The 20,912-nt window shown below is 49.9% G+C and overlaps 1 protein-coding gene across 1 annotated transcript in view; it reads right to left on the bottom strand.

Moving 5' to 3' along the window:
* Positions 1-3,187: 3,187 nt before the first annotated feature.
* The window catches only part of PECAM1 (platelet and endothelial cell adhesion molecule 1), a 48,107-nt gene continuing 30,382 nt past the window's right edge, over positions 3,188-20,912 (bottom strand). The window contains exons 14-16 of the mRNA XM_010983982.3: positions 17,326-17,382; positions 9,084-9,106; positions 3,188-4,216 (exon numbers count right to left, since the gene is read on the bottom strand). Of these exons, the coding sequence (XP_010982284.1) occupies positions 4,187-4,216; positions 9,084-9,106; positions 17,326-17,382 (110 nt within the window). The 3' untranslated portion in view covers positions 3,188-4,186. The remainder of the gene's footprint in view (positions 4,217-9,083; positions 9,107-17,325; positions 17,383-20,912) is intronic.

Here is a 20,912-nt window from a genome sequence, read left to right as displayed (position 1 = left end):
GGGGCTTCACGTGGTGCGGTGCAAGCCAGGGACACCGAGGATTGCCAGCAAACACTAGAAGCTAGAAGAAGCAAGGAAGGATTCTTTCCTAGAGACTTTGGAGGGATCATGGCCTGACTGACATTTTGCTTTCGAACTTCTGGCCTTCAAAACTGTGGGTGAATAAATTTCTTCTGCTTCATGTCATAGTTTGTGATAATTTGCTACAACAGCCTCAGCAAACTAACACCTTCTTTGACAGAAGGACTCCAGGATGTGTGAACTCTCCAAGGTCTCAGGGACACCCGGTAGCCAATCTCATGTTCCAACTTGTCTTTTAAGAATTGTTCTTATTCCCAGTATCCTTCATCCTCTGTGAACATGAAAACAATTTTTCTCTTCTGTTGTCAAAGTTCATGTTGAAACAAAGATTTACTTCCCACTGAATTATGAAATCTGTATGAAGGGACAATTCAGGCTTCAGAAATACTTTGGACTCTGAAGCTTTTCGAAATATTTACTGCCTATTCCTTGGGCCTTCCAAAACAGTCTAATAGCTTATTACACTTGAGAAATGAGGGCTATCTCTTTTTAACACTGAAATCACCATTTATTTTTTCATTCTGAGCAGTTTTTCCAAGACAAGCCAAGTCCCTCTTGGGACAGTGGGCTTAAAACTGTCCATGAAGTAGACCCTTCGGTAAGAAATGAGTTGACCACTCTTTCTGGGTTTTCAGCTGACATCGAATCGTCTGGAGAACACAAGAGTTTTTAATGATTTCATAGTTCTTCACCCTTTTTTGGATCATGTCTCCGAGAAATTGGTAAAAGCTATGAACTCTCTCCCAGAATATTGTGTACTCACAACTTTTTGCACCCATACTCAGGGGGCTCACAGATACCATGACCTACCCCAATGCCCTCTGGGGACCTCAGCTGTGGAGGCAGCGGGGCATCCAGTCCATCTTTTCACCTGAGCCTCAAGGCCCTGAGCAAGGGCTGAATCTGACCTCTGGTAGAGGTTTTCTCTCCAACATGCTAATGACACTGGTGGAGAATCTTCAACACAACTGTGTTCAGGAGGTGAGTTCTGGCTGAGCAACTTTGGGGGAACATCTTAAGACTCTCAAAGACTGGGTCAGGCCAATGGGATTCCTGGCAGAAATTCTCAGGGGACAGCTGTGGCTTTTTGAAGAGAACTGATTGAATCATAGGGCTGGAAAGGACCCAGGGATGATAGGCTGTCTTCCTGCTATTCCTTGAGGACACCATTCTCTGTGCCCCCATTTGCTTTGAATTTCTCCATCACAGCCTTTGTCCCGCTGTTGTAACTGGCTCTCTACTCACCTGTATCTCTACTGGGTTGTACGGGAGAGCAGGGCCCACGTGATTCTTAATCTTCCTATTCCTAACAGTGTCGGGAAAACAGAGCACGACGGATACAAGCTTGTTGAGTAAGTGAATAGTGGCTGGTTCAAGGAAGGGCTTCTCAGCCTTGGCACATTGGCATTTTTGGACTTGGTATTTCTTTGCCATGGGGGCCGTCCTGTGCATGGCAGGGTATTTAACGGCATCCCTGGCTTCTACCCATCACGTGCTAGTAGCACCCTATCCAGTTATGACAACTAAAAATGTCTCCAGGCGCTGCCTGGTGGAAAACCACTGCTTGAATGAATGAATGTTGATCTTGGAGCCACTTCACCCATCGTGAGTCTGTCAGGGACTGAGGGTTCAGTTAATCAGTTCATGCTGATGGAGCGCTCAGTATTTATGAACTGGGTGGCTGACCTCTTGTGGCTCCTCAGGAGAGGGGAAAAAATTCCACTGTGTGCGTTCTAAGTGGTCTAGTCTTTCATGATTGATTACAACGTGAGGACACGAGGGGGCGCTCTAACAAGCTCTACGGCGGAGAAAATGTCCACTCCTGGAAGTGGTGAGGGACGGTCGCTCCTGTTAAGTGATGAGCTGGGGCTTAGGTGCTTGCTGATGCCATTGGGTTAGGACAGCAGAACCAGGATCCTGGGTTTAGAGAGGCTCTTAGCCATTAAATCTACTCAAAGACCCCTGTGTATGTGGTTTCCTCCACAGACATATAAAGACCAAGGGGAATATAATTAAAGACCCACTTATGCTCCATAAAAAATAAGCCATAAGGAGTACGAACAGGGTCTTCCCAGCTCTCACAGAAATGGCCCTGCTCTGGTGTGGCAGCAATGGACTGAGCAGCTGACACGGGGACTCTGGGCTCTCACGAAACCATCGACTGTCGACTGTCAGACTAAGGTTGTTAGAGATTGTCTAACACTTTGATTTTGTCTCCACCCTAAGTCCATGGCCCTCAAAACTGGGAAACTATAACATCTCTGTGATACAACATTGTGTGTGCCCATACCTTCCATCATTTTTTAAAACTGAATTAAAGTCAGTTTACAATGTTGTGTCAGTTTCTGGTGTACAGCATACTGTTTCAGTCATACATATTCTGAAAGGAGGCTGAAGCCTCCAAACATTAAGAACCATTAGTCTAACCTCTTCATTTTAGAGATGAAGAATCTGAAGCGCAGAGGTTAAGAGGCTCCTTCAAGCTTCTGCAGCTATGAGCTGGCAGAGCCAGGACCCACACTCAGATCTCTGCCTTCAGACCCAATAGGGTGGTGCTGTCATGGGGACCTGGCCTGTGGGACGGTGAGGTCTGGTTTGAGGCCACAGGGCAGGGTGGGTCCTGAGGCTTGGAGGGGTGGGAGGGTGCTTTGCCAGTAGGATTACCAGATGAAATATAAGATGCCCAGTTAAATCTGAACTTCAGGTAAAGGAATAGTTTTATAGTATAAGTATGTCCCAAATGTCACATGGGACATACTTATAATCAAAAACTATTTGCTGTTCATCTGGAATTCAAATTTGACTGGGCATCCTGATTTTGGGGCATGTTGGTTATTGTTTTCTGTTCAGTCTGACAACAGCCTAGCAGTCTTCAGCTGGGAGACAAACACTGAAGCCCCAGCCAGTGGACATAATAACTCCGTGTTTGAGACTCAGACTACCTCTGACTTCAGTGAGGGCACAGAGGCCCTGGCCTGAACAAGACAGCCTGCTGATAGGACCTGCCTGCTTCTCTCTGTGACTTCCAATGGTCTAGGGAGTCCCCAAGCACGACAGGTGCTCTGTACGCATGTGTCCTCTCAGAAGATGACATCTCACAGGTCTGTGAAGAGTAAAGATCAAATTTATTTAATACAACACCCTGCAGGGTCCCTGCGACCGTGTCGCTGGGGAGGACAAGGGAAGTGGTTTGGGTTACGTGTGCTCACTAATGCAATCCCACTGCAGAATGGCCGCAGCCCCTGGTCCACCCGCTCAAGACAACATGAGAAACCTGTGAAGACCTAGGGAGACCATTTCTTCAGCAAGGAATAAATAAAAAAAAAATTAGTAAGAAAAATATGCACTTCATTTTCCTATTAAAAATAATTTGCTGGAAGTGACCATCTTCCTGTCCTTCAGCATGGCAGAGGAAACAAAAAAAGAGAATAGAAAAACAGCCTAAGAACACCTGTGCTTTGTCCAACTTCATCTTCTGTTTGGTGCATTGCCCAGAATGAACCTGGTCTTCAAGTTGGCATCTCAAAGGGGTTGCTCCCAAGCTGCTCTGTTTTCCCATTTGTGGCAGGCGAGGTCACAGAGGGGACAGGGTGCCACTGTCCGGGCCATGCTGTGCTCTTCCAAGGAACAAGGACTGGCTGGAACCACAGACCTTTGAAGGACCAAAGGCAAAGAGAAAAACCAGCCTCTAAGCCAGGCGGTTCCCTAGACGTAATTGACTACAACACAGGAACAGGTTTCTGTGTGTGAGGGTATCTGGAGAAGGTCTTTATCCTGTACAAGACAAAATATTCAAGTTTCAAAATATCCCAATGGCCGGTTTACTCTGAACCCCCTGCTGCTGCTCTCCACTCCCAAGGGTGCTCCGACTTGGTGGGAGGCGGGCCACGTGGGAAATTAACCAGCCCCTCAACGGTCTCTTTGTACCCAGCATGAATGTAGTTAGGATGGATTTAAGAACTGGTGGCTTGGCCTGAGGAATTGCTGCGTTCAGTGGGAGCAGGGCAAGTTCATAAATAAGTGCACAGAACTCTTGGAATACAGGCATCATCTACTCTTCTCGGAATGCGGGTGCCTCCCAGGGAGGAGCGCTGCTCTCGCCGTCCTAAGTTCCATCGAGGGAGGCTTCCGTTCTCTGCAGTGACAAGAGACAAGATGAGCTATGGTCACACACTCCAGGATTGAAGACAGGCCTGGTGGAAAGATTTGCAAAACTGCAGACCGCAGACTGTGCTTCTCAAAGGAACTGCAAAGCAGGGCTGTCATCTGCGGGTCCACCCACCCTGGGGGGCAGCTCCTGCCCACACTCATTTCCCCCTTCTCTCCACGCCTGCTCGGTAGGGCCTGCAGCCTCCACTGCCTGTATATACACTTACCGCAGGCTAGAACCTGGGCTCATCCAGCACCCATGTGCACCCAGCACTAGGTCCCGTGGGTGCCGCACGTGCCCACAGGAGAAGACAAGTAAAGTTGAGAGACCTGGCTTCTTGCTCCAGCTCTGCCTCTAACATGAGGTCTCCTTTTAAATGTCAAGAATGAAGGACGGAACTCAATTGGTCAAACTTAAATGTTTTAAAATTCTATGATTCTGCCTCAGAAAGGAATGTAATTCTGATACATGTCGGCATGGATAAACCTTGAAAACGTTATGCTGCGTGAAATGAGCCAGACACAAAAGAAACGAGTGTCGTTTGATTCCACCTAGATGAGGTACCCAGGACAGCCAAGTTCACGGGGACAGGAAGTAGAATGGTGGCCGCCATTCTGGGAGGAAGAGGGGATGCGGAGTTAGGGTTTAATGGGGACAGAATTTTGGTCTGGATGACAAAAAAAAGTTCTGTGGATGGATGGTGGCGATGGTTGCACAACAATGAGAATGTACTTAAGACCACTGAACTGAACATTTAAAAATAGTTAAAATGAGGGGGGCGGGTATAGCTCAGTGGAAGAGTGTATGCTTAGCATTTAGCATGCACAAGGTCCTGGGTTCAATCCCGAGTACCTCCATTAAAAAATAAATTAAAATATTAAACCTAATTACCTCCCCCTCCAAAAATTTTTGAATGGTTATAATGGTAAATTTCATGTTGTGTATGCTTTGCTACAATAAAAGTGAAAAATTTTTTTTAAATATTCCATATACCATCTCGTGGAGTTCTCTAACTGCTCCATGTGGTATTTGTGTCACCTACACACCCATCAGTGACTGGACCCCCATGTGACCCGGGCACTGTTCTCTCTGTTGAGGATGCAAGAACATGTCCCCGAGAATTTTATATCCTATCGATTGCTGACAAGCGATGCTACTATGAAGTAGAAGGTGGAAGAGCTCCTAACAAACCACAGAAGGAGTTCAAAGGTGGTGAGAGGACCTGGCTGGGCTTCGGGGAAGGGACTCTGGAGCCGGCCTCCAAGCAGGGGTGGATTTTGACATATGGAGGGAGCAAGGGGGCAAGAGTGAAGTATGCCGGGAAGTACTGGAGTAGAGGGGCCCTGGGCAACCATGAATCCAGAAGAGTCTATGACTCTGGACCCTCTGTGAGCACGGGGCGCCCTGCTGCAGGTGGAACACAGGGAGGCAGGGGCAGAAGTTGTGGGGACTGGCCAAGGTCTTAGGAGCCCCACTAGCCACGCTGTTAGTCCCTCTGAGGGTTGGCTGAGATAGAGTCCCTGTTTTGTTCTGGTCCTGCTGGGTCTGAGGAGCCTCTTGGAACAGGATACAGGTCCGTGGGGCTCCAGCTGGAAGGCCAAGGAGAGACCCAGGCAGGCAGGCTAACAGCGCTGTGCTGGCCCCAGGGGGCTGGAGCCCTGCCAGCTCTGTCAGCTACCCTCGCTCCATTTCCTCCACTCCGCCTGGAGGGGTGACACTGGTGTCCAGCCTTCCTGCAGGCTCCAGACTAAGTCCGTCCCCAGACACCTCCGCTCTCCCTCTCCAGGGGAAGTGAGTGCTGGGGGAGCTGCCACAGGACCAGCACCATAGATGGGAAGGGCTGGGCCACAGTCATCTGAGCCTTGGCATTCTGAAGCCTGTGCTTGCCTGTGTTTAAATCAGAGCCCAGCCATCAGGCACCCAAGTACAGCCAAGAAATTGCCCCACTTCTGGCCAGAACATGGTGCAGACACTCTCAAAGGTCATTGTGCTTCTAACTCTCCTGGGAGCTTGACTTCCTGCTTCTAGAATGTGCTCCTTCTGAGCGCTTCCAATAAACCAGATCTGTGCTGGGGGCTCACCTAGTCCTTGCAACAGCCAAGTGAGAGGACTTTATTGCCTCCAGTTTACAGATGAGGAAACCAAGGCCCCGAGAGGTTAGGAGATCTGCCTGAAGTGACATGTCTAATAAAACAGCTGTCACGGAAAAGTCAACACGTTTAACGTGGGTCCCGCTTCCTAAGTCAAAGCTTGGCTTTGGTTGAATCCAGTGTTTTAGTTAAGCAACTGCTACGTTCCTCTCATGTGACAGGGGGCATTTCAGGACCAAGGGAAGCAAATTCCCCATCCATGCTCCACACTGCCAGAGTGTTTCAGGAAAAGAACTTTAAAGCAGATAATCAACTAGCTTTTCTCCAGTCGTTTGCAGTCTGCACAGCACTTTGCACATGTGTTTCTCATTTACCCCTTAAGAAACTCCTTAATAGGCAAATATTGTTTTTGTTGTTGTCATCATCATCCCCATTTTACAGACGGGGAAGCTCAGGCTTGTCTGGAGAGCTGGAACTCAAGCCCCAGCCTCTTGATCCCCACCCCAGGGCTGTTCCCACTGCAGCCCAGCTGACTGCTGGCTCCCAGGAGGCAAGGGGGACAGTGGTAACTAGGAATTGCCTTTTTTTTCAGCAAAAAGTCAAGTTCTCTCCAAGATCCTGAGACCCACACAGGTCCAGATCCATCCCTTTCATTTAGGAACAGGGTGTTCTCTTTCACGTTATCTGTCTGCCTGGGCCACGAACATGATTTATAAACAAGGCAAAAATGGCAGAGGAAAAATGAAGTCAGAATGTGCCATTGAAGCAAGTCAAACAATACTAAATTAGTATTTGGCTAAGTGGCTATCTCATTGTTAAGATATTTCCTCCAATATGTTTTCAGAAGCAACGGCCATTAAACAACTGGGAATGATTGCCAGGTTTGATTTCAGGAAGGAAATCCCCTCCCATTTCCCTGCTGGGCAATTCAACTAATTTTCTCTTGACCCTCACCAGCTGATTATTAGGGAAACTATACTTGCTTCTTTTACAAACAAAATGCATTTGCTTAAAGATTCAAAATTCCTTTCCCAACGGCTGGGAACCCGTGTTCCCGCCAAAAGGCTTTATTCTTTTGGGGGCAGGAGCAGCCGTGGGTGAGCTCTCAGGAGCAGACTCCTGGGCTCACAGGCCAGATACTAGGGAAAGGGAAAGTTCTGTCTGTTCTGGAGCTCGGAGCCTTTGTCCACAGAGACCATTTGGATCGAAGACAAAGTAAATAAGTCGCTCCTGCAGGTCCAGCAGACCTGCCTTGGGTGGACATGGCCATGATTATTGCAGCGGGAGAGCATCTCTTTATCTGGGTCCCACCAGGCCCTCGGAGCCAAGTTCTCACTTTCCACTCTCTCCAGGCCAAGGTGGCTGGGTCAGTGACATCACTTCTTGGAGGGAGTCTCATGTTGTGGAGTGGCCGGGAGTCTGGAGGCCTAGGTTCTGGTCTTGGCTCTGCTATTCACAAGCTGGGTGACCCTGGGCAAGCTGTTCTGCCAAATTCAGGCCTTGGTTTTCTCACCTATAAACTGGGCCCCCCATCTTTCCAATGCAACAGTTTCTGATTTCAGAAGTCTAGGTAGGCTTAGGCTAGGAAAAGACATTTGTTTCATTCCTCTTTTCCTGAAATTGATAGCCTTCCTCCATAAAAAAGAATGTCAGCGGCTTCCTGTCTGTCAAAGACATAATAAGTTTTCTGTTTTACAAGAATTCAGACTCAGGCAAAACAAAGGAAGCCAGGGGGCCCCCTACAAGGGCTACCAGCAAGCTTGCTGAAAGTTCTTCTCAGACTTTAAAGAAGCAGTTGGAGAGACAAAACTCCTCGTTTCTTAAGATGCTAGCAGCCCAGTTAGTTAACTCCTGCATTGCTGGGTAGCTCATAAAAAAGTTGGGAGTAGGAAGATGGGGAAGATGGGTCTTTGCAAAACTTGGATCTCTGTATTTCTTTTAAACAGTAGCAGTTGCCTAAATCCTCTATTTCCCACTGAATGAAACCTCATAATGAGGTGTGGGAGTCCTTCCCAAGCAAGCCCTGACTCACCTTTCCCCTGTCAACTGTCACCAGCACCTTGTCTGCTCCCTCTCTGAGCTGCTACAACAGCCCCATTCCTCATGCCTCTGCCCCGGCTGATCTTTCCACCTGGATGCTGCCGTAAACGACTCATTCTTCCTGGCCCAGCCACGGGACCCCTCCCTGGTGCAGAGACCGCTGACCTGGCAGGATGAAGCACCTCTCTCCTCTGTTCCCATGGTCTCTGGTGTAGCTGCTATCACTTTGCTTTCCCATCAGTGAGAACACATCTGACTCCCTCATTGGGTCCAAGACCTTGAGTGTCCCCTGCAGCAGACGGCCTGGTGCGTGAGGGTGACTGGCTCTCGGACTTGAAATGAGCTGTTGGATGCTTGATGTCTCCAGGCACGTCCCCGAGTCTGCCTCACCTCGCAAGACTGAGCCCTGGACTCGGAGGAAATGTGGACTCGGTCATCGGGAACTAAGTGCCCTGGACTCCCCATCCTAGGGGGGATTTCCCGGGTCTCCCTTCATGCGTGCATGGAGATGTAATGACGGAAACAGCGGGAGGGAATTTCAAAATCACAAGTGGCCTAGAAAACCTGGCTGGTCAAGAGGAGCCCAGGCTCCTGGTCTAGAACAGACGAGGCCAGTACAGTGGTGTAATTGGTGGGGCTGCAGTACTGGGTGAATCTGGAAAGACTTCACTGTTCAATGGACTATTTTTTTTTTAAGTAATGCATATGAAATGTGTACTTACAGAATATCTGTTTTCCACGAAATCTGCAAAACAAAAGACAACATGGAGGTGAGCAATACAAAAAGAATAACACGAGTTAGGCTACCCTCACCCCCAACACCTCGGGGGCTAAGCACGTGGAAGAGGGAGGGAGGGGACGGCGGTGCAGCAGATGCCAGACCCTCAAACTTACGGAGCGCACAGGCTTATGACTCCTTTGCCCACAGACAGCTTCCCTGGGCCCTATAGCTCCCTATGACAAGCACATTAAGTCCCTGGCAGCTCATTTGACATTTTAAGCAGTTTTTGAAAAAAACTAATAGCATATGTTATTTTAGGAAAAAACCCCTGAAAACTACAGAAAAGTAGAAAGTAGGTGAAAATTATCTCTGGCTCCACTGTTGACTGAAATGTCTTCCAGTTATTTTCCATTAAGAGCAGAGTTTTTTTTGGGGGGGTTATAAGAACACAGTCTATGCCATTTTATAGTCTATCTTTTTCACATCTTTTAAACATTTTCTGGTACCTTCTTAAACATAATTGTTAGTAGTTGCATAATAATCATTCAGTGGATGTGCAACTGTTTACTTAACCAGCTCCTTACTTAAAAATTTAGGTTCTTTCCAAGGTTTTGCTATTTTAAAAAATACTGCCAGTACCCTCTTTGGGAACAAAGCTACTTCCATATTTCACACAAGTTAGTCTATTCCCAGGAGTGGGGTCAGTGGAACAGAAGGTACAGATGTGGCCGATGCCCTTGGCATATATGGTCCAAGCACACATCCCCTTTCCGTGGGAAGCCTCATCTCGACTATCTGGAGACCACAGCATCTTCGTGGCAGAGGGCATGCTCAGACTGAGTGGCCCTGCCAGACTGATGGTGGCAGAGGATGTCCAGAAGATGAGAGTGAGGGTGAGAAAGGCCAACGAGAACAGGAGACACTGTGTGGACGGTGAGTGACCCTCCAGCTGTATTAGTAAGAGATGGTTTCACTACAAGAGGAAAGAGGGGTTGTGATCTGCCCCTTGGACAGGACCAGGCCCTCACTGATAGCAGAGTTTCTGAATGGGGAGTGGCTGATTCCCTTAATAGCCCATTATGGGCATGGACCTGAAGACAGAGAAGCCTGCAGAAGGCCCGAGAGGAGATGAGGGTATTGGGAGTGGCTGCTGTCCTTGAAGTTGGTGGAGGGCCCTAAACCCACCACCACCACCACCACCACCACCACCACCACCACATCCTCAGTCTTACTTGAGAGACACAATCCAAGGGCCCTCAGTTTCTACTCAGCGCCCAAGCTCAAACCCAGTCCCTCCTGAATCTCAGGGCCCAGCTGTCACAACGGGAGTCACAACCTTGTTTCTTTCTCTAGTTTAAAAATATCCTGTTTCCACCAATCCACTTCCTCCTCAAACCCTGTCTTATCACAGCCCCATTGTGCGACTCCTCTAGAGGGACCAGGGCCAGAAGTTCCTCAGGGGCCCCCTTCTGTCCTGGCTGGGCCACAGGCAGGCGTCAAAGGCCAAATGGATGAATCAGCCCGACCACGAAGTCCAGCCATTGTGTAAACTTCCACACATTGAGTGAGGCCTCGGGCAGCGTCCCACCCCCAGCCCAAATCTGACCTGGGAGGACCCAAAGGGTCCAGTGCTTCCCACTCCTCCAGAGCCCCTAGGGCTCCAGAATCAGACACAAGAGGAAAAGGCTGCGTGTCCTGAAGTGATATGGACACAGAATAGAAAACCTGAGGACGCTGATGATTCTGATGGTGCTCTGAGTGACGCACAGCACTTGCTTTGTTTCTTTTTTGGTAATAGAATCTGGTGGGTAGTACCCTCCCACCACCGCCCCCGTGGAGTAAGTTTTACCCTCTTGCACTCCGAAGCAGGAGCCTCCACACCAAGGGCAGGGCTGGCAGTACCCGATGGCGTGGCTGGCTCCGGTCCTTGCAGGATGGGAGGGGACGGGCCCTCAAGTGCTCTTCCTTCCCTCCCAGAGGGGACACAGCAGAGGGACCCTCTGCTCTTTGGTCCTTTCTCCACAACCACCCACTCCTTGGCTCCCTTAAGAAGCATCCTAGAAGTCTGAATTCCAGGCAAAGAGAAAGCAGAAGAGGGAGGCTGTGGTGAAGGTGGGCCCCATCTGACCCAATGGACATGGGTTAGTGTCTGGAGCAGGACTCGGTGTCTCTTCCCAGAGCCATGAGCTCTCAGGTGGGACATGCCCAGGACCCCTCCCAGGTGGGCACAGGGCATCTAGGGAGGAACTCCAGCTCTCGTCTTGGAGGAATCACAGGAGGTGAATTCCTCCAAACCTAAGTTTCTTAACACAGTCACTGTTGACATTCTGGGCTGGATAATCCTTCCTTGTGGGGGCTGTCCTGTGCCTTGCAGGATGTTTAACAGCATCCCTGGCCTCCACCCATTCGATGCAGTAGCACCCCTCCTGCCCCTCAAATTATGAAAACCCAAACTGTCTCTAGACATTACCAAATGCCTCCTGCACTGAGGACCACAGCTCTAAACAACTCTGGAACTCTGATCCTAGACCTGAGTTCTTTCATAGGGAAGAACTTGACTGAGTTGCCAATTAATTATAATAAGCCACTTTACCCCTCTGTTGTAAACAGTGTATATGTTAACAAGTTATGCTTTGGATGAACTGCAAACCGTTTTATAAAGGACTTTCAGGATAAGCTGGAGTACTATAAAACCAGTACTGAACCAGAGTGAAGATACAAAGCATCCTGGCTAGCCAAACACACAAGCCTAAACTAGGCTGAGAAGCTGACAAGGACACTGTGAGTCACAGATAACCGTGACTTTTCAGAGGGGCTCTCTACCCAGCCACAGTGTCTCCCTTTCAGTTGTGTCACTAGGTGAGGACTAGGAGAACAAGGGCAAGGAAAAGAAAATCAAGCCTTCCCTTCGAGTAGTCAGCACCCGTCGGAGGAGGAAGACAGGTTGCAGGGGTGGGGGGCGGGCGTTTGACTGCAGGCGGGCCTGTGACCCAGAGCACAGCCACTGGGCCTTGCAAATCCTAACCTCAGGCCAATAAGTGAAAAGGGAATGAGAACTTTAAAAAAAAAACTTCAAATGCTAAGCTTACAGATCTAAATGATGAGAGTGTCAGCATTTTCCCCCTTCCCCTAGGAAAGCCGAAGTTTACGGAGAGGCAGGAACACTTTCTCCGCCCATCCTGGCTGTGTCCCAGGACTTGCTCTCTTGTCTCCTTAGGTCTCCCTCAATTTGCTGTCTTTCTGATCAAGTCTTTCTAGTTCTGAGAAACCCTCTCCTTCCCTCCCTAACAGGCAGGGGACACATAGCAAAGAATCGTCTAAGAGACGGAAAGCAAAGAAGCTCAAAGGTCGAGAGGTTTCCTCGCCTTAGACTAAGTTAACTGCTGGGATGAGAAGATGTTAGCTCAGCTGTATGTCGACAAAATGGGCTCCAAACAGAAGAGCAGACATGCCTGACCGTGGCCAAGACCCAGCGGGAGAGACTGAATTGGAAGAGACGCCTCCCTCCTTCCCGTTTTATAGAACCTAGCTGCCACCGCAGCCCCTGTCCACTCAAGGACCACGTGCACCCCAGGAACACCAAGGTGTTCACCCTGCAGTAATCCTAGAGGCTGAGGGCATTTTATTGAGAATTAGTGAGAAAACTAATGCCTGACAGAGAAGTGAGGGGTGGGGCCAAGGCTTAGAACCTGACAAGAGCAGAGCTGAGACCAAACCCCAGGTCTCCTGCTTAGGATGTTTTCCACTAGGTCTGCAGTTTCAAGAACCGTCCAGGCTGGCCTCTGACTGACACGGATGCAGCCTCTGGGATCCAGGACTTAATTCAGACTTGAAGGGAAAACTCTGGAGTCAAGGGTGCGTAAAAGATTAGGACTGGCTCCAAGGGGCCTGGGGAGTGACTCTTAGAAGTGACCGACTCCCTGCCCCTGCAACAAACAGATCAGAGGCACAGGTCTGGGGTGACCAAGGCAAAGACAAATGAGCATTGCTTCCAAATGCCAGGACACTGGAGACTCTCAGAATGTTATGACTGAAAGGCAACTTAAGCTCATTCATTCAACCATCTGATTTGACAGATTAAAAAGCTGAACGTAGTCAAATTCACAGAGACACAGAGTAAAACAGTCGTTACCAGGGGCTGGGGGTTGTGAGGAGCTATCATTTAATTGGTAGGAGTATCAGTCTGGAAAGATGAAAAGTTCTAGAGTTGTATCATCTGATGGTGATGCTGGTGTGAATATACTTGGTGTTACAGAAACATATGCTTAAAAATGGTTAAAAAAGCAAATGCTATGTATATTTTACCACAGTTAAAAAAAAAAAAAAAGCTGAGCTTAGAGCCTAAAGCTAAGATTGCAGAGACCTGCTGCCTCCCACGGCCAACAGGATCCCCGACATCCTCAGCTGGCAGCCCCCAACACCGTCGCCGGGGCCCTGGTCCTCCCCAGAGCCCCCCTCCAGGCTGCTCCTCGGAAGCAGGCCAGCCGATGCCCTTTTGCTTATCTGGAGGAGCAGTTTTCCTTTGTATTACTCAGGGGAAAAGGGGGTTGAAGAGCCAGAGCTACGCCCTGTGAGCCATTTCCCAAAATAGCCAGCCCTCAAGTGCTGCTTGTTGGAAGACGGTGGGGAACTGCGAAGTCAAGGTGGGGAAGAGTGTACAGCTGAGGAGGGAAGGTTTGCTAACACTCAGCTCTGCACTAAGCCTGCTCACTGACCAGTCCAGGGACCCACCCACACAGGGGCCGTTTTTTTATTGTGGGTCCCACCCTCCCCTCAACACACACACACACACACACACACACACACACACACACACTCTCTCTCTCTCTCTCTCTGCTGGCCAATCTGGAGCAATCCCTCCGATTGCTGGGGAGTAAGAACAACTCTACCCCTTCAAACAAGAAGCAGAGCAGAACTCAGAGCATCTAGAAAGTGGTTCTAAAAGTATGTTCCCAGACCAACAGCAGCAGCACATGGGAATTTGTTAGAAATGCAAATTCTCAGCCCACTCCAGACCGGTGTCAGAGGTGGTGTCAAACCACCTGTATTTTAACAAACTTGGAGAAACCTGACCTACATTCCAGCCCATGCCCTTCATTCCACAGAGAAGGTGACCGAGGTCCCGAGAGGCTCCATGACTCGCCAGGGTCACCCAGACCATACCAGGCTGTTACTCTTAACTTCCAAAGCAGACAGAGTTGAATCCTCCAATTAGGCTGATGATAAAGTGGAAACCAGTTGGCTTGGCAACACAGAGCAAACAAGAGGCTGGTAAAGAGAATCGCTCTGCAGCCAGGCACCCTGCATTCGAATCCCTGCTCCACCACCCCGGGCCTTGGGGCCAGGACCAGCTATTTCACCCCGGGGCCACTTGCCCATCTGTAGAGCAGGACTAATAATGGAGCTTCTATCAACCCTATAATGATTTTAAGATTAAGTGAGCAGCTGACAGAAGAAACAAAAGAAAGAAAAGGGGAGCAGAATCAACCAAGGCCTGCAGCCTCCTCCCCTAGGGCAGCAGCTGAGCGGGAAATACTCAAAAGCAGGAACTCCGGGCTCCCAGGACAGGGCCCTCCTCAGCAAGGTGGGGGCGCAGGTTTCCACAGCAGCGACACAGTTTTGCCTACAAGACCCAGGGCTCGCTCCGCCCTCGATCCCTGGGCAGGAGCCGGCTGCCAGGTTAGCGACAAGACTGCAGAGAGACTCAAGCCCCAGTCGACCCCCAGTGGCCCCGATAGCACAGTGGGAGTGCCCTGGCCTGGGAGCCCCGAGATGGCGCTGGTCTTGCCCTGGGCCAGGCACTGAACTCAAGGGCTCAATTTCCTCACGCGATCTTCAGCTACAACGGACTGAATGCTCACTGTTGGTAGGGGTAACACACTGACTGCGTGCTCGGGATAACTGGGGCCATCTCCCCTGATGCTATCTCATCCCTTTTTCTCACTTAATGCCACCTCCATTTAATGGTTGAAGAAATTGAGTCTTAGAGGGGTTAGGCATCTTGGTCAAAGTTGCACAGCTGGTAGCACCAGGGCGGGGAGTGTGGAGGCCACGTGCACTTCACCAGCTTTCCTTCCCCAAGACCAAAGGCAGCGCAGGTCATTGATCAGGAGCAGGGACTCCGGCTCCTGGGTGGGCCAGTTCTCGGGGACTAACCCTAACCCTGGGCAAGTGTTTTAACTTCCCTGTGCCTCAGTATCCTCATCTGTAAAATGGGATTTGTTGTGGAGGCTGGAAAGAGATAATGTAACATAGACCTCTTTTAGCACAAACAGCAAGCGCTCAGTAAATGTGAGTGTTTGTATAACCAAAGCAACTGAAAATGAACCACCTCAGGGACCACGAGGAAAGCAAGAGGTGCGTTTTGGCCCAACCACTCAACAACTGGGACCCTAAATGACCTTTAGCTTTCTGTTTCACTAGAAGAATTTCTTTCCAGATGTGCGTTTTGCTAGCTCTGAATATATTAAGAATGCAAAATGAGGCATTGAAGCCAAAAATCCTCCAAGAAATGGTTTTCAGTCAGGGTCAAGTTCCCCAAGGGGCTGAGTTTCTGCTCCACCCATGAAAATATCACTTTAAAAAAGATTAATTAAGAAGTGATTCCTATTGTAGATAAAAAAGTAGGCTCTTCAGGTAAGACAGTGTCTCTCAAATGTTGGCGGCACCAGAAAGATGTGGGACCCAAAAAACACAAGGAATAGTCAATATTTTGTAGTAACTATAAATGGAATCTAAACTTTAAAAATTGTGAATCACTATGTTGTACACTTGTAACTTATGTAATATTGTACATCGACTATATCTTAATTAAAAAAAAATCACTGACCACAGGTAAGAATGTAATAAAGGTAATAATGAAAAAAGTAAATTAGTCCATCATATCAGAATTAGAGAAAACCATTAATTAGCATTTAAAAAAAGAGAGAGATATGGGACCTTGCTGGAGTTCAGATTCTGGAGTTTCTGACTCTGCGGGTCTGGGCTGGGCCTGAGACCACTGCCGCCTGTCTCTGGACCACCCTCAGGGTAGCTGGGCTTTACGGAAGTTGCCCAGCCCATTTTAATAATTTCCTTTCAAAGGATCCACTTAAATAGAAGGCTGTTGTACAAAGCAAGATAGCCACATAGGGACCATTTCCCCCAGAATGTTTATGTCTTTTGGGTTGCAACTTATTTTCAGAATTTAAAAGTAGTCTTTGTGTGAAAACAGACTCATAGATACAGAGAACAAACCTGATGCCAGAAGGGACGGGGGTGGAGGAGGGGTGAAACAGGTGTAGGGGATTAGGTACAAGCCTCCAGTTACATTAAAAAAAAGTCACGGGGATGTAATATATAGCATAAGGAATATGGCCAATAATATCATAATAACTTTATATGGGGACAGATAGTTACCGGACATATTGTGGTGATCATTTTATAATGTATGCAAATATCAAATCATTATGTAGTACACCTGAAAAGAACATAACATTGTATGTCAACTAGATTTTAAAAAATAAAATAAAAAATAAATAAAAGTAGTCTTTGTGGATTTCATTTCATGAGAATAGAATAATTACACAAAAATGAGACTGTTGGGCACTTGCCCAGTTCCGTGTCTGCTTGGGCACTGTGCTCAGTCCTGGGGGAAGCTCTTCCTGGGGAAGCAGTGGAGATGGGAAATGAAGTGGGTTCTGGGCAGAAGTCAAAGGAAATGAGAGCAGATCCACACCCCGCCACCTAAAGTCGTTGTGCTCTTAGAAAGGCTGGAGCTACTGAACATTTTCAAAGCAAAGCACTGACTTTGCCTGAGACCTTCAGGAGCCCCGGTGCACCAGGGCCCGGCCTGTGTGAGGAGCAGGTGAGGCTCTGTGGCTGGTATCTGAGAACAGGCAGGGCCACACTGCTTCTCTCGGGGGTCACAAGTGCCCGGAATGCTGCTGGGCATCTTGTGAGCATACAGCGGCACCAGGACACGCTCTAGTCCAACTGGCCACTGCTGAGTGTGAATGTATGAGATTTTGTTTGCCTGGCATGCAGCCGGCAATCAACGAAATAAATAGTACCTGTAACCCGAGGCCACTTTGTAAGGGTGAGGGGGGGGAGACAGAGTCAACAACTCTGGTGTAAGGTGGCATCTTTCTTGGCCTCCTTTGCTCCTTCTTTTCCCTGCCCACTCCCAAGACCCTGTGGATGATTCCAGGGAAAGTGCCCTCCCCCCAACCCCAGACTGGGGCAGTTAGGGGGTCCTCACTTACCAGGGTCAGCCTTCCGGATTTCACTGTACACCGTCTCCGTGCCCTTTGTTCCCAGACCTGGAAAGGGACCAGGCACAGGTCAATAGCTGCCTCTGGGCGCCAGGTCAGCCCACTGCTGAAGCCGGAAAATATTGGAGGCTGCATCCCACTACCCCATCCCACAAGCGCCCATCTCCAGGAGCACCTGGAGTCCTTGTCATTACTAATCCCAAGCCGTTTCCCAGCTTTAGAAGATCCTGGTCTAACCAGCACCACTCTCAGTCTGGAAGTACAAGGCCAACAGACCGCTGTGGGAACCCTGGACCTAGGGCGCCAAAGGTAGAGGGACCCCCAGCACAGACCTGCAGCCTCTAGCTCGGTGGCCCCAGCCCTCTTTCCCTGTGTCCAGCTGCTCTGCCAGCCCCTCCCAGGATGCTGGGCTATGGCCTCCCAAACACCCAAGGTCTGGGTTAGAGCCTGGGCATCGTCTGGATCTCTAAGGATCAGCTGGGACTGAGACCTGCTTACAAATCTTGACAGCTGGGCTAGTTGATTTCCGATGCCAACACCTGGGCCTGACTGCTGCTTCTGATTGAATTGGTTGAGGGTGGACCCTGGCATTGGTGTTTTTTAATTGCTCCTCAGGGAATTCTAAGATGCAGGCAGGGTTGAGAACCTCTGGTCTGGGCCCTTTCTGAATAGCAGACAAGATGACTGACTTAGGGTATGGATTACACCCAGAGGAAACTCAAGGGCTTGGGAGACAAAGAGTCCCTATACGGCCATCTGTTTATTTTAATCTGATGTACGTTCACAGGTTGTGTATACACACAAGCACAAACACTCATAGTGCGTCTACTGTACACACACACACACACTCAGGAAACAGGATGGACCCCGCCACCTCCCTCTCACCTGCACAAAGGACCAGGAAGACTTAGTGTAGAATGGCGCCTAATGCCGTGTGGCCAGCATTCTCCCTCTGTAGACTGAGAAACCCCAGACAGGGTGATGCTTCCCGCCGCCATGGTCAGTGCCACATGGACGTTGCAAATTCATGGACTCTACTACACCCTGGACTCACCATGCTCCAGGGGTGCCCCCCTCTCTCGCATCCTGACCCTACACACACTCTGCTGCCCGCACGGTCCTTCTTCTTTGCCCCATTCCTCCTCGTCCTCCAAGCCCAGGATGAGCTTGGCTCCTGCACTCGGGGGCACACACCCTCACACACCTACCTATTCCCTCTTACATCCTGTCTTCCCTTGTGCTCTGGGCACTTACGTGGGCTCCCACAGCATCTAGGGGGCACTTGCCCATGACACACTGACGCTATCTGTCCCCATGACCATCTCCCCTGGCAGACCCCGAGCTCCTCCAGGGCAGAGCCTGGGGTCTTGTGCTCCTCCTGATCCCAGGCCTTATTTGGCTGCCTGGAGGCACCTATAAAGGTTTTTTTGGCTTGTTTTAATTAATTAATTAATTAATTTGGGTGGGGGAGGTAATTAGGTTTATTTACTCATTTATTTTTAATGGAAGTACTGGAGGATTGAACTCAGGACCTTATGCATGCTAAGCACACACTCTACCACTGAGCTATACCCTCCTCCCTGGCACCTATAAAGGTTTGTTGGGACAGTGACAACAATAGCCAATATTCCTGCAGGTGTCTCCATCTCAGAACCCTGGCCTCCAGGAAGGTCTTGGCATGATCAGCCCGATCCCTGAGGTTTCAGGTTTTAGGACTAAAAACCACGGTCATTCATCCCACACTAAGTGTTGGTGGTTCCGGTATCAGGGCCAAGAGAAAGCTTGGGTGGCAATTCAGATCCTGACAGCTGAACTTGGGGCACTTAGGGTGCCAGGGCCTTGTAGAAGGCATTGTATTGACTCCCCCAGGGCATCACATAGGAGGTGCGACTCAGCAGAGTGGCACCCCCTGCTGGGACACCTGCCTTTCTCTAAGAGGACAGCAGAGACGCCCACACCACTCACCACTCTCCCTCCACGGCACCAGATCTGGGGATGTAGAGGGAAGCCCCAGTGATCCCCATATCTGTTGGGGGATCTACCACATCCTCAGGGTACAGTCTGCTCAATATCAGGCCCGGGCAAGTCACACGGTCCTAACACCTACTGTGTGCTGGACGCCATGGAAGAGGAAAAGGTAAACAGGACCTGGTTCCAGCTTTTGAGGAGCTCCAGGCTGTGGGGCAGACGGTGTGCAAACAATGCTGTGATAAACATTCTAGGACACTGCACGCCAGGTGCACTGGGGCCCTGCCAGCCCATCCTCTGACCCAGCACCAAAACGGGACCTGGGGGCGGTGAGGAGGGAATGGAGTGAGGGCGCTGGACAGCCAAGCCTGGGGGTCTGGACATCCTTGGGAACTCCCTAACCCGAGGCACATAAGGGGTGGCCGGTGGCCCTCCCCAGTCATCCTGGGGACATTCTGACATCCTCTGGCCCCAAGAAGCTGCACTTGACTCTCTTCCACTTCACAACTCTGTGTATCAGCCAGGGTGGCAGGGTGGTTTCACTTCTTGGTTGAGCTGCCAGATTTGCAGCTGCCCCCAGGGTTTCTCCTGCTGCCCACCTGGCTCTGCCCAGCCCAGCGATGGGGGCGGGGTCTGCAGCTCATCAGAGCTGCCTTCCCCTTGCTGCTCCGTGGCAGCAGCTGCCTGCTAATGACTAAACCAGGCCAACAGGCTGTTTGTCTGTGCTGTCAGGGATGTTTCCGGATGGGCTTTATTTTGGCTCCTGTTTTTCTCTGTTAACAGAGAAAGAGATGGCTTCAACGTCATGGGGTTTTCCCAGGAATCGGTCTCAGAGCAAACAGGCAGCAAACCGGCGTTTAACGAGTTCCTTCCCACCCCTCCTCCATCCCCAAGTGACCACTTGGTCAGCTGCCAGGCAGGGCTAGTGCTGGATGCAGTCCTCATTGCTTCCTCCACCCCATCTGTAGAGGAGGGAAGCCTTGAGGATGGGGAACTGGGTTGGCCAAGACCAGGCCAAGTTTACTCACCGCTGGCCTTGAACCCACAAAGTCTTTTCCTCACCTAGGAACGCCCCACTCCCCACCCATGAGAAAGTAAGGGGACAGCATCGTGGGCCAGGCCACCCTCCCCCACTGTCCCTTAGTTGCCAAGGAGGCTGGGTCCAGAAAATGCAACTTGAATCCTCTAGAAACTCTCCATTTCCATCCAAGTGACTTTCATTCCAGCTCTGCCAAGGCCCGCACAGACCACACAGCACCTTTGTGCAAACTGGGGAAAGGTGACCTGGGTGGTTACAACCCTGCAGCTGCACAGCTGGGCAAGGAAATGTCCCCACTTCACCCAGTCTCAGGGGTCCTCTTTTCCCTTCCATTCCCTCCTCACCTTCAAGCAAGAAAAAGAAAACCAGATACTGCTAACGTGGAAACATCCCTAGAGAAATGGAAAATGGACACTTTCCCAAGGCCAAATCCTGCTTCCTTCTTCTGCTTCAGTTTCCATAAATCCCAAGCCCTCCAGGCCTCATGCAAGCCCTCATAATTCCTTCTCGCCCTGGCCCAGCCGGCAGGTGAGAGTGGGGCCTGGCCCTCTGGGATAGGTATCAGATCCTC

The sequence above is a fragment of the Camelus dromedarius genome, chromosome 16 (genome assembly GCF_036321535.1).
Source record: "Camelus dromedarius isolate mCamDro1 chromosome 16, mCamDro1.pat, whole genome shotgun sequence".
Classification (NCBI taxonomy): Eukaryota; Metazoa; Chordata; class Mammalia; order Artiodactyla; family Camelidae; genus Camelus; species Camelus dromedarius.
This window is presented reverse-complemented; position numbering and strand designations above follow the sequence as displayed.